This window comes from Nothobranchius furzeri, chromosome 7 (assembly GCF_043380555.1).
Source record: "Nothobranchius furzeri strain GRZ-AD chromosome 7, NfurGRZ-RIMD1, whole genome shotgun sequence".
Taxonomy (NCBI): Eukaryota; Metazoa; Chordata; class Actinopteri; order Cyprinodontiformes; family Nothobranchiidae; genus Nothobranchius; species Nothobranchius furzeri.
In genome coordinates this window covers 46,582,917-46,596,796 of record NC_091747.1, presented here as the reverse complement: position 1 = coordinate 46,596,796, position 13,880 = coordinate 46,582,917, and the positions used below count along the sequence as shown (strand labels likewise).

The window sequence follows — 13,880 nt, the reverse complement described above, 5'->3', positions numbered from 1 at the left end:
TCATTTAGCAGAACAAGATCACACCCAGAACAAAGAACGATTTATGATTTATGTCCATGTCGTGTCACTTTTGTGTTAAAATATCAAATATGCTCAAGTCATCATCAAGTCAACAGATGCAAGTCGATTCAACTCGGAAGTCATTGGCGTCCGAGTTAAGTCGTAAGTCTTTATAGATTTTATGAAGTCAAGTCAGAAGTCATTAAAATAATGACTCGAGTTCAAGTCATGTTACTCGACTCCACACCTCTGCCAATTTTACATTTGAACACAAGTTGGTCATTTAGTATTTTTTTTAAAATATCTAAAACAAATAGCCGTAATAAATATACTGTGTCAGGTTTTCACTCAAATAACAATCAAAACACACACCTACATTTAATATTTGTTTCACTTAGAAAGTGAAGTACAAAAAATATGCTATTTTAAATTAAAAGTCTGTGTTTAATAAAGTTCAGTAAAAAAATGAGGTAAATGGAACTAATTTTTATATTATTGACACATGAAGCAAGAATGACATCCTGTGGTCAAATGTGGGTACTGCAGTCTACATATCAAAACAAACAAGGCCACTCTCAGTGAGAAAGTTATTACTTAATGTACTTTTAAATAAGCATCAGCATTATCTAGTCAACTTTTATGAGGTTTTGACGTAACCATAATATTTTTTACTTATAATTCAGTTAAATCAACTCAAATTTTACTGCATTAACTACAATTATTAATTTCAACTTATTTTCTTCAAACTTTAGTTACTCCATTGATGAAGTATATTTAAGAGCTTTTAGCTTTCAACCTACTCGATATTTTTCAGTGTGAAAATTTTACATAAAAGTTTTTAAGCAAAATGTCAGTTTTAATTTTTTTTTTAGTATGAGAATCATCCTGTCAAATATTATTATCTGGTATTTTTTATGGATTTGCTAGGAAGAAAAAGCCTAAAAATAGCATCAAAATGTACTTTTTTGCACACAAAAATGGTTCATCCCTTGTTAGGAATAGATGTTATGTCTCGATGACTGTCAGGTCAGAGTAAACAGAAACAAACATTAAAATAGCCAAAAGTAAAATGCCTGATCAATAAAAAAGACTAATTTAAGACTTCTGCACAGTTCTGTACATGTATCTAAAAATATAACAACAGGACAACATTTGTAATCAAGACAGAGATGAGGCTAAAAATAAAGCTGAAACAATGAAAAAGCAGAAGTTCATGAAATATGAATAATGTCATGTTGAATTATTACACTACTTCAGAGGCGGACTTACCATTACAAAAAAGTAGGCAATTGCTTTGGGCCCCAAACACTGCAGGGACACCTAACGAAAATGTTTAAGATATTTTTTTCCCTCCAAAATAAACTTACCTTGTCATTCTAAAATAAGAATTTCATTTAAATGGCACCAGATTGTCTTCTGTGAATTTGTTTCAACACCCATGTCACCCAGTGGACTATTGCCGGACCGCAGCAATGGAAGTGAATGACCGACAAGCAAGTTTGTCATAAAATTGTAATAAGCAAAAGAATTGTGATTAAATGAAGTGAAGCTATGCAAAAGTTCTGAAAAGTAAAAAAAAGCAGGAAGAGAATAAAACGTTTGTAGTAAAAACTGCCACATTTTATAGATTTCTTTACAGTCCTGAAGAGCAGTACTGAAAGTCGTGTAAATGTTGATGCTGCACATGAAAAGCAAGAAGTTGCTGTTTGCATTTGCGTTTTTTCCAAGTAAGGATGGAAAAAGATCCAGGACAGTAGCTGCAGGGGCCCCATGCTTTTGTTTGTTTCGGCCCCCAAACTGCTAAGTCCGCCCCTGTGCTACTTCAGTCTTTTTGACCTAAACTGAAACAGAAATAAAACTTTTAAAACATTTTTATGAAAAGTTTTCCTCTGTGGAGACTTCGGCTTTTCCTTCGGAAATGATTTCAGCCCTGAACAGCTCTCTTCCTTCCCACAGCACCTCAGAAGGTCGGTCACGTGATCACATTTATGGCATGACGTCAACTGTGGACATTAATTCACACTTTATTTAATGATGATGGCTGAAATCTTTTTATTTTTTTTTTTATTTATATATTTTTTTACGAGTTGGCTCGAGGTCTTTCATTGACGCGGAAGATGTCTGCGCTCATGTGGGACGGGTGGGAGGGGGGCGATGACGCAGCCACCCCACTCACCCCGACCCTCTCCAACTCCCACCCCCTCCCTCCGTGACTGGAGAAAAAGACGTGCCTTTCGGATTCATGGATAAAACACCAAAGGGGGGTTACGTTGACAGGACGCAGGAAAGTTTTCTAGCTCTTTGGGGTTAGAAACGACTCAAAAAACGGGAGAAGTGAGCTGCGAGCGCACCGAGGGCTGCTCCCCCCCAGACTCAAGGACACTGAAGACTCGCTTCACTAACAGAGGTGAGGAGACAGGGAAAGGAGAGAGAAAGAGAGGCTGAGGTAGAGATTCTATCTCACTCTCCCGGCTGAGGTCCTCAGAAGATCGCGTCCAGCGTCTCGCAACTGGTAAGAACAGGCGCTTCGTGCGCTTTTACGCAGCGTAAAAGTGGCTCCTTTTCCTTTTTTACCATGTTAGAATGAAGTAAATGTTAAAACGCTTCCCAAAGTTGACGGATTATACTTGTAACACAAAAAAACCCTCATCTCCTTTTTAATTTTGTTTATTTTTTGCCTTATTTTGCAGCAGGACCATGTCCAGCAAAGCGACTTTAGCCCTGCTCATCTATGGAATCATAATGCATCACAGCGCCAACAGCGCACCTGTTGGGATTAGCTTCCCGAGTCTCAGGTAGGCAGCTGTAATCTGTGTTTGTCTGAAAATCTGGCCTTACAGAGCCGAGCAGCTGGTTGGAGACCAGGTGGTTCCATCTGGGAGAACGAGAGCTTATTGGGTTACAGGAGAACATCATCTGACAGCCGATTCATAAGGCTGAGACTTGCTCACCAGGGAGCGGCTGTAATGTAATTTAGGCTGCTGTGGCAGTGAAGCAGAGTCTCAGACTGACCTTAAATCATTAATCAACCAGTTTATCCGACTGGATAATTTATAGGAATCAAACTGGTGCAAACAGGAAGCATCAAATTACACGTTTTTGTCCTGAATGAGCAGATTATCATTCAAATGAGAGATGGAAACACAAAAAAGTGTTTATTTTCTTTTATTTAGACTGGACAGTGAGGTTTACGATGAGGACGGGAACTCCTTACCATCCCTGGATTACGATGGAGATCAAATGGAGGTGAGAAGCCCTTCATCTGTCGCTGAGGATGTCTTCACAATGTTCTACCCTCCAGAGAAAAGGTGAGACCCACAGAAAAGGAAAGATTTATTTTCTCCTCTCATCTCATTGCTGTATTTCTGTTGTGGCGTGTTGTTTGTTTTGTGTCAATCCCTGTTGAAATGTAACGTCACCCACAAAAAAGACTTTTATCATCTTAAAGAACCCCCCCCCCCACCACCACCACCACCCCCACCACCCCCAGCGATTTTACTATTTTGTAACTTCCATCTCAGTTGAAATAATGTGCTTATCAAACATGCACACATTTTAGTGTAAAAAAACACCTAAAGTGAAGAAAAATAAAACATAAATACAAATAGCATGCTTAAATTTCAAGTTTTTAACTCAGATTAAGTAATTTGATCACCTTCAGGTGGACAGATTTGATATTTGTTGCCTGTTGCGCTGGGTGTGTGGTGATTTTTTACTGTCTGGCTATTTATCGTCCCAGAATGGAAAGACATGCAGACGGCATGTTTAATAAAGCCTACAGGAAAGCGCTGGGTCAGTTATCAGCCAGGAAATACCTTCATTCTCTGATGGCAAAACGTGTAGGGTAAGAACAGATTCTTGTTCGTCTCTTTTTCTGTCTGAAATCTGATGTTTCCCCGTCTTCTGTGGGTCTTTGTTTCTGTTCTTCTGGGTCTTTAAAAGCTCATATTTCACTGTTTCACGTACTGAACATGTCTCGTTTTGCTAAATCTAGCACCTTTTTTATGAGTGTTGTAAAATCCCTCAGCTTGACTGCAAACTGCTCTCTTGATTTAAAAAAATACATTTTTATGGGAGCAAATCTCAGAAGTAGAGCGGACAGATCCTCGTGGAGAGGCTTAAAAGTTTAGCAGAATGAGAATAAAATACATGAATTGTCTAATAATCTCCTTTTTTTTAAGAGCAGCTCATCAGATGCACTGAAAAGAGGGGAGTCATTGAAGAGAAACCACCATAAACGTGTTGTTTTCTTCTTCTTTTTCATCCCTACAGCGGGGGGAAGACATTGGACGACAGCTCAGAGCCTTTGTCCAAGCGACACTCAGATGGGATCTTCACAGACAGCTACAGCCGCTACAGAAAGCAAATGGCAGTCAAGAAATACCTGGCAGCGGTCCTGGGGAAAAGGTACAGACAGAGAATTAGAAACAAAGGACGGCGGCTGGCATATTTGTAGCATCTTCCTCTTGATTCTCCTGACAAAACGTTCAGTGTGCGCAGATGAAGTCATTTTGACCAATCAGTGGATCGCTTTTGTGTTCTTTAACCTGTATTTATGTATGAAGTAAGCCATTGAATTAATATTTTGATAACAATATTGTTTTTTTATTTTAAATTAAAGCACTTGAGGATCTTCTTTGTGGACCAATTTATTTAGAACAATCAGAATTGCTTCTATTATTGTGTTGATTTGAGATACTTGTTGTTCCAACAGCTCTTGTCTTTTAAACTGTTAGCGAAGACACAGACATGAGTGGGAAAATGAGTGGTTTAAAAGACAATCAGTGCGTTAAAATGCTGCTTTTTGTAAAGTGACATTAAGAGTTTAGTTGTCTTTATTCACGACAGCCTTGAAGACGTAGATTTTCACCAAATCCTACAAGTGATAGACTTTGATGCCCTCCCGGACGGTGAGGAGGTTGAGGCTTTTTTGGGAGACTGGCTGAAACAGTTTTCTCCTGAATTCGCGGTGAGTTTCCGGCTTTTTCCCAAGGCTGTGTCCTCACAGGGGGCTTCTCACCTCCCCCCCCCCCCCCCCCGTTTTTCTTCTCACCTGTGATCTTGCTTCAGATTCATTTTTTTCCAACTCATCTGTGCTCCAGTCTCACAAATTCTGATATTCCAACTGTCTGAAAACATGCACACAGGCTGTAAGATTTTAATTAGGCTAGCACGCTACGTGTGTTACCCTTGATTGGCTTTAATTTGACCTGGTTTTAAATAAAAGAATAGCTTGAAATAGAAATCTGTAGCAAGAATATGAACTTTATATGTTGTAGATAACTCTTTAAACAGTGTTAATGTGAGAAAAGTGAAAGAAATTAGTGCTTAAGTTCACAAGCTAACAGCTAATCAAGACAAAAATCAAACAGGGTTGCTTTTAAGTAGCTCAGATCTCAATCTTTTCATGGAAAAATCATAAATACTCTGTTGTAAACTTTTACATGTTATAAATGTATCATTAAAAATGTATTTTGGCCAAAAATTAAGATAATCATGCTAGAAGTGCAAAAAAAAATACACTAAAAATACTAAGTTATGTCAACTGGTTCCACTAAACCCAACTTAAATGTAAGGAGTAATATAATTTGTTATATTAAAATTAAATGTACATTACTCTTTAAATTTAAACAACTAGGTTTAGTGGAACCAGTTGACATAACTTGATTAAATTAATTCAACATTTATTTAGAGTGTAGCAGCTATGAAGCTGTTAAACTAGAGTTTTAATGATTGAATGTATTTTAAAATTGAAGTTGTTTAAAGACAGCTGCCCTTTATTCTTAGCATCACTTGGATTAGCCGTTAGCTTACCAGTCAAGTCCAAAATGTTTCTCCAAATTTACATTGCTCAAAGAGCAATCTACAACGGAAAAAACCCATTATATTTCATATAAATGTACCACAGAGCCTTGTTTCAAGCTATTACTTATAAGATTTAAAAAAGAAAAAATCTCAAATGTGAGTGAAGGACCAGAGTACTTTTGAGGGTTTTCACGCCCTTTTTCCTCTTCAACTGTGTTTACAAAGTGATCTTACACCTTTCAAATCATGTAAAGTGCCAATCTTTGTGTATTTATCAACTGGTTTTTCTGTGTTTGGAGTTTTTCACACGTCTCTCTAGCCATATAATAAGTATCAGACATGTCGAGCATTATCAGGCAAATAAAAAACAAACAAAAAAACCAAGATACTTGTTACATGGAAACATATCCATCAGTTTCTTCTTTTTAGAGACACACAAGGTGTGTTTGAACCCTTTGGGTACATCGTGCTTCCCTTTTTTGTCATGTGAACCAATGTACAAAAATACAATAGACATGCATGATTAAAGTAATTGCACTAGCCACCGCATCTGTGCAGACAACCAGCTGGTTTCGCTTGTTTTCTGACTACATACACACACATCTGTCATCGCTGAATGTTGCTTTGTGTTCTGACATTTTTACGCAAACTGTTTGTTAAACCTTACACTTCATTCGAGAATGTACTTCAATGCTAGCAAGAATTTCACAATTCAACGTACTTTGTAGAGTTCTGTAACTGCGGTTATTTTAAAGTGTAGTTTGGCTCAAAAGGTAAATCTGAAGTCATTCATCACATTTCAGGAAAAAGGGAGATGACCAAGCTGCTGGTTTAGAAATTTCATCCGGCTTCTCTCAAGCCTTTACAGAGGACACGGAACAAATTAAAACAGGGTTAAGTTCTTCGATCTGTTTTTGCTGTATCAATCTTTCTTTAATTTTGCATTTTCCTCCAGGCTTTGTGACGCAGGATGCAGTTTGCAGCTGTGGTGCCTTGCATCGACTGTAAAATAAAAGAAAAAATGAGTTGCCATGAATCACAGATGGCTATTTAGTGGCCCTACAATGCTGCACATCTTCAGCTCACATTTCATCTCGTTTTTGTTGTTGTCTTTGTCTTGCTACGATGATCGGTAGGATCTAAATCGCCACCTAGCTTAGACATGGAGGATTCCTGCTTGCACTGCTTTCTTTTGCACTTTGTTTTAGACCACTAGATTATTATTTTTCTGTATGTGTGTGTGTGTGTTTGTGTGTGTGTGTGTGTGTGTGTGTGTGTGTGTGTGCGCGCGCGTGTGTATGTGTGAAAACACGGAGTAGCAGCTGCTTCTCTATGAAATATTACATGTATGATAATAAAAGCGCCAATAGCCTTACGAAATGGAAATAATCTTTAAAGATACATATATGAATATATATATTTACTGTTTGGAGGGAAAAAAAAAGAAAAATAGACTTCAGATGGAGATCTGCAAGGGTCCATAAATGTCTAAAAAAAGTGTTGTAAGATTTGTATGAATAAATTTTTGTAAACAACAAAAATTTTGTGTAATTTTTGAACGGCTTTGATGAGGTGGTCATATAAATCCAAGATGGATTCAGAGGCTCTACCCCGTTTTCACAGTGACTCAGTGGTTTTGGCGGAGGAGCAGCGACACCAGTTGGCCGGGTGTCTGCCTCCCCTCGGGACAGCATGAGTAACGAGACGTGGGAGGGATCACCCACTGCCTCGCTGCACTTTACACCTCGCTCCCCGTCCTCAGCAGTCGCCGCCATCGAGGACGGCCTGCAGGCTATGATGAACAGTTGGCCCGGCTCAACGCTGCTACATGCAGTGAAGAAGAAAAAGTCTGTACTCCACTTACAGCGGAGTATAAATGACCAATAATTTCATTTATTAAAAAAAAAAATCCCAAAATAGTTCAAGCTAAGAGAAAAATATCTTTATGTGGTGTATACGCTTTAGTCCTTTAATGAAACAACCAAATATACACAATGATATGATTCTAAACAAATACATCTACGCTCTGTATGCTTACACACACACACACACATATATATAAAGAGCGAAAATCACCAATTTAATACAACACTGCACCTTTGGCTGCGTTTTAATGTTTGCAGATATTATCTTAAATCCAGTCTGACTGATTTGGTTTAGAATCAACAGATCAACAAGATACGATACAAGTGATTGAGCCCAACCATCTCCCAGGGAAGAGAACATAACACCGCTAGCTTCTTCATTGAAAACGTTTGGTGATATGCAGGAAGAGGTGGAATACTTCTCCGTCTGCATCGGGACCGGTACCATTATTCATCCTTGCAAGCCTGCTGGAGAGCCCTTGCAAGGATGGACGGAGTTGAGCTCTCTTTTCTAAACGTCCGCCCGCCGAGGTGGAGAACGCAAGCTTGCGATTGGTCAGGACGTCGCTGCCGTCTACATTGCCGCCATTGCTCCCTCAAAAACACAAAGAGAGCCAATGATGTAGCGGCAGACACTGAGTGGCTTACAGAATACCTCGTGGAAAAACTAAAAAAAAATGAAGGTTTTATTTCCCTGTGACTGGTGGAGTGAAAAGATGCACAGCAAGTGTTTTATTTGTTGACGGGAAAGGTGGATTTAGAGGTGGCGAGCACATGAAGAGGTGGAGGAGAATGAGGGACAAATTTGTCTGTGTTAAAAAGTCTCTTAAATACAAACCAACACAATATAAACACACTATCTTGGACCGTATACACGACAGGATACCCCAGAATGGTGCTACGCCCTCTGTTGTCCTGGTGGGGAATTGCTTTGTAACACTCCCCAGAAGTATGGTCAAATAGTCTCTGTGCGTATCTCTACCTCGTGGAGCTGATGGAGAAGTATAAAGTAGGCTTTAGGAAGTAGTCAGCTGGTAGAACCTTGGATCAGAACCAAACAGGGTAAAGCTGCTTTTAGCTACTAGCTGCTGCACACAGATGGAATCAGCTCCTCAAGACCTAAACTCTGCCCTAGCTCAAGTAACCTTTAAATCAAAATTGAAAACGTTCATGTTTTCATCAGCCTTTGACCAGTTGGTTACTAGATGTCCAGTAATTTGCATGTTTGATCCCAGCTGCCACCAGAGAATGCTGCTGTTGTGTGCTTGGGCAACACACCTTGCCTGCTGGTGGAGGTCGGAGGGACCGGTGGCGCCCGTGTTGGCAGGCCCCACCTCTGTCAGTGCGCCCCAGGACAGCTGTGGCTGCACCACACCTCATCCTCATCAATAGGTGAATGACTAAATGTGTTGTGAAGAGCCTTGGGGGGCTATAGAACCCTAAGACTGCGATATACAAATACAGACCATTTACCATTTCCTTATTCCACACCTTCGGCACTAACTGCTCACCCTTTAAATTGGTGTTTTTTTCTGATTCTTAAAAATTCTGAAATTCATTTTGATTTTTTGTTTGATCTCATTTTATTTGTGTAATTTATTGTGCTGATCTTACTGATGGAAAGAACACTGAATTGTACGATATAATTTGCTATACAAATAAAGCTGCCTTGTCAAATCTGTGCTGTGAGTCTTGCAAAACTGATTGCTTTGCATTTGCACCCACATTTGCTTTCTTTCCTGCCCTAGAAACAACATTTGTATGAGAGCAAAACTTTTAATGACACTTCTTTCATCAATAGATGACTGAGTCATGCTGCGATAAAAGAACAAACAAGAAGGTGTACAAATTATGATTGTGTAATAATAACAACAACAATAATAACAATAATAATAATAATAATAATAATAATAAAATAAATAATAATAATAATGATAATAATAATAATAATAATGTCTTTATGGTCTAAAGGGAGATGTTTCTGCCTCCTGATGAGAGCCAAACTCTCATGGGTGCTGAAGGTTGCATTTAGAGAACCACCACCCCCCTTGTGGACCTCCACCATCTTTCCTTTCCCCACCTTTTTACACACGAGTCATTCTCAATTACAAACATGAAACAGATCTTCGTGTTTTATGATATCTGATAGCAGGCCATCAGTTAGCGAAGCCTTCAGACATTAAATGCTCATCTGGACACTTCCTCCCTCTTGAAATTACATCAAGTTCAGCTGAGTAGCTGCTGTATGAGATGTTTGGCTGTGCGTTCACACAAAGACTTGGTCTGTTTCCTTGTGTGTGTGTGTGTGTGTGTGTGTGTGTGTGTGTGTGTGTGTGTGTGTGTGTGTGTGTGTGTGTGTGTGTGTGTGTTATAACCCCCACTCAGACATGAAGGCACGGCTTTGATTTTGCAGCGGCGGTCTCAGCGGAGGGCGCAGAGAGAAGATGATCAATGGAAGTGATCTGATTCCTCCGGCCCATGCCAGACCCTTCCTTAACCCTGCTAACCCAATCAGCCGGCGTTGCTAAGCAACCGGCCCCGGGAGGATGCGTCGGGAGTGGGTGGTGTGCCTGTGGCCTTCGCGAGTGCCGAAAGATCACGGAGGATGCTTTTCACTCAAATGGCTTCAGTCACAGGCTGAAAGTCACAGAGGAGCGAACGGACAGGTGGTGTGGCTCTGAATGATTCACGGAAGCAAAAACTCCACAGAGAGCAAGATTTGAAGCAAAACATTTAACATCAAAAGTTTGATTTATTGCTGCTTCTGGATTACATCAGCTGAAAGTGCTGAATACGCAAAATCCACCTCATTTGTAATAAAACAACTTCTGATTTTGAAACTGTTCAGACCAAATCCATCCTTTCCCGACATTTCTTTAAGTTATAACACACATCCAAAAAAGTATGTTTTTTTGCCTCAAACTGAAAACTCTGCACCAATTTTCAGCTTTCTGACATTTGACCCCACTGATTCTAAAATCTCTTTTGCTGTGAAGTTGGCTGAAATAGTCTGGAAACAACTTTCAGACAAACAAAAGACATTTTTTGTCTCTTCGGTGTGCCACTTCTTATAAAAGACAGGGCTGCAAAACAACATCTTTTCACAAATAACAATTTCCTGCAACAAACAGTGAACCTTGATGAATTCAATACATCCAAGGTTTAATCAACTAAAGCCAGTGTGGTATGACAAAGGCGTTTGTTTTATAACAGATGCTACGCAGACAGATGACTCGTTAAGGTTAAAACGTCAAATGTTTTCACACACCCTTGCTCCATTTAAAGCAGTACCTATAAACATAGTTATATGTAATATCTGAAAAAACCACAAGGTAAATTTCATTTTCAAATTACTTATTCAGACAGATTGTTAATGTAGTAACTGTCAATGATGAAAAGGAAGTACAGCCTTGTACTGAGTACCTACCTTCATCTTAAAAACAAGAGGAAATTTAAAAGGATTTGACCAATCATCCTCGTCAAACCAACACGTAACACAATCCTGAAGAGCTGAAATCTGAACTGAAAATGAGCAAAAATCTTTTTTTTTGTCTCTTATTAAAACTAAAAAAGGGACAAAAAAATGAAACTGCACATATAATTAAAAGATGGGTTGAATTCCTGGATGTCAAAATTGAAGCCAATGTTGATGGAATATCACCAATGTTCTCTAGGTCTCAAAGAGATAAATTCCCTTTCAACATGATTGTTTTTTTTAAAGGTGCAGGACACTGAAAAAACAATTTTAATGATTATTTTTGATAATAATCAGTCACTTTGAGCTTTTCATGCAGGCAAAACATGAAAATAGTCTCCTACACCTATCTCCTGCATTAGCTTCTGGTTGAAAATAGATGGTGCAACTCTAGGATTAGAAAATCCTGACGGATCTACGTCACACTGTCACAACATTCATGGACTCATCCATCTTGACTCACAACAGGGACAGCTTTTGTTGATTTAGCATCCAGGAAACAGCAGAGCACGTTTTGGCTTGTAGAAGCTAACCATTAGCATTAGCAACTCCACCACACAGCAGGCTTGTCTTATTTGTGGAGCTAAAACATCCATGTCGCAAGTCAGTGGTGAGTCAATTTGGCATTATCCAATCCGGAGCAAGATGTCCAAATATCAGGAAATCGAATCCTTCCTGAACCTCAGCTGTAATGTGGCTCACTTCTACTTCCTGAAAATGGTGCACCTGTGATTCCCCCCCCCCCCCCCCCCCCCCCCCTCAGTTTGACTTAAAAGGCATTCATTCCTACTAGAGATTAAGAATGTGTATTGGTGAAATTCTAGCTATGCCAGGGGTGTCAAACTCATTTTAGCTCAGGGGCCACATTGAGGGAAATCTAGTCCCAAGTGGGCCGGACCGGTAAATTAAAAAAAACTTCAGAATGTTTTCTTTGTTTTAATACAATCAATATAAAACAAGTCTGGAGCCTGAGGACAGTGTAGTACAAGTACAACACCTGAAGTGTACTTGAAAATTTGAAAAAAATTAAAAAAAATCAATCAATAAAAAAACATTCCTTAGTGATTCAAAGAGCTTACAGATCACATGGCTAGATCAGTTTCATGCAGCACTTAAAGTATATTTGACTCATTTTTCTTTACATCTTTTAGCTTTCACCAGCACATCAACATCAGAAGTCACATCCTGAGTGGCGGCCAACTTCAGGATGTGATTCAAGTTCTTGTGTGAGCCTTGAGCGCAGCTTTGTTTTATTTATACTCGTTACAGAGAAAACTTGCTCACAAAGATAAGTTTATTTTCACTCTACATTGTAAAGTATGAACATAAAGTTTACACAACCATCTCGCGGGCCGGACTTAACCCGCTTGCGGGCCGGATGTGGCCCGCGGGCCGCATATTTGACACCCCTGAGCTATGCGATACGCATCACAATACAGAAGAAACGACACAATATATCACAATATTTGCGATACATTCAGCCAGACGAAATTGATCATTTTTTAGACTCAATTTATTGTAGTAAAATTCAATAAACAGTTCAAAATGATGTGTAACATGTTTAACATGAGGTACCTGAACCATAATCGAGGGGTTTACATTTTAATGGTGGAAACAAAACCCAGTGCACACTGCTGCCTACTAGCGGTCGGCGTTTGAAATGCACCAAAAGAAAAGAAAATATACAAATGTTTGCATGTAATTTCTTCCAAAAATTTGATACATGGCTTTTGAATAGCTGTATAATATTGCAGGAAAAAATCACGATATTGCTGGGGTTTCACCGACATGTAAATCTGATAGTCGTCAGCATATAAGTGATATTGAACACAGTGCCATCTTGCCACACGTGGGTGTGGCAAGATGGCACCAGTGTTTTTGGCCGGCCGTCCACCTCGCGGTCTCCTTCTATTGTTTTTGGTGATGTTTCTGAACTTTCTTTCCCCCATAATTGCAATCATTAAGTATGATCGCTCTACTCTTTTGGACATACGGTTGGCAACGTGCCTTTCTCCACCTGCCGTGAAGGATTTCCATCATACCTCTTGCTCGCTGCTCCCTGGAACTCCTCTCTACCTGTGTCGGATGCCGTGTTGCTTCCGTGGTTGGAAGCGTCGCGGCTGTCGAGCCGGGCGACTGGTGAAGCTTAGAGGTTTTCTGGCCCACTCACCTGCCTCCTTCAGGATTTCTGTCGGCGTGGGGCCCAGTCTGTGTTCCTCTTGGCAATCCCTGGATCCGGCAGTTCCATGTCTGATCCCATTGGAGTTGCCCGGGGATCTGGCGGGCCCACAGCTCCACTCCGTGCCAATGGTGCTGCGCCGTCGTGGAATCTGCCCAGCAAACCTTCTCCTAATGCCGACGTCAGCGGCAGTCTGCTCCACGGCTCGGAATGTACATCAAGACTCGACCTCCATCAGCTTTGCTCTTATAAACGCAAGATCCATCAGAAATAAAACTTTTATTCTAAGAGATCTTTTCCGTGATCGAGCACTGGACTTTCTCTGTGTCGTGGAATCCTGGATCTCCCCGGGTGAGTCAGCTGTTCTAGCGGACACTCTCCCCCCTGCATGTTCATTCATAAACTCTCCAAGACAATGCGGCCGTGGAGGAGGCCTTTTAACTAATTTCAAATCTTCATTTACCTCTAATCCTTTTTCTTTTTCCACCGAAATTACCTCCTTTGAACCGAGTGCTTTTGAACAGGCAATTTCTCCCCCCCCCCCCCCCCCCCTGTC

At 40.1% G+C, this 13,880-nt stretch overlaps 1 protein-coding gene across 3 annotated transcripts; it reads left to right on the top strand.

The window, feature by feature from the left end:
• The first annotated feature begins 2,219 nt into the window (after positions 1 to 2,219).
• On the top strand, positions 2,220 to 7,549 carry adcyap1a (adenylate cyclase activating polypeptide 1a). Of its 3 annotated transcripts, XM_015954673.3 has the most exons (7): positions 2,221 to 2,512; positions 2,691 to 2,795; positions 3,174 to 3,308; positions 3,740 to 3,844; positions 4,273 to 4,407; positions 4,849 to 4,969; positions 6,761 to 7,549. In XM_015954673.3, exons 2-7 carry the CDS (start codon positions 2,698 to 2,700, stop codon positions 6,767 to 6,769), a joined length of 603 nt encoding a protein of 200 aa, XP_015810159.1. In that variant the 5' UTR covers positions 2,221 to 2,512; positions 2,691 to 2,697; the 3' UTR covers positions 6,770 to 7,549. The 3 variants fall into 3 exon arrangements, with proteins under 3 accessions (XP_070409460.1, XP_015810159.1, XP_015810161.1); XM_070553359.1 differs by lacking the exon at positions 3,740 to 3,844 and having other exon boundaries at positions 2,220 to 2,512; XM_015954675.3 differs by lacking the exons at positions 3,740 to 3,844; positions 4,849 to 4,969; positions 6,761 to 7,549 and having other exon boundaries at positions 2,222 to 2,512; positions 4,273 to 4,636.
• The last annotated feature ends 6,331 nt before the right edge of the window (positions 7,550 to 13,880 follow it).

Excerpts from the sequence above, each read along its gene's own strand:
- adcyap1a (XM_015954673.3), top strand. The coding sequence starts at position 2,698 with ATGTCCAGCAAAGCGACTTTAGCCCTGCTCATCTATGGAATCATAATG. Across the intron at positions 3,845-4,272 it reads CTGATGGCAAAACGTGTAGG|CGGGGGGAAGACATTGGACG; the intron begins GTAAGAACAGAT and ends TCATCCCTACAG. Across the intron at positions 4,408-4,848 it reads GCAGCGGTCCTGGGGAAAAG|CCTTGAAGACGTAGATTTTC; the intron begins GTACAGACAGAG and ends TATTCACGACAG.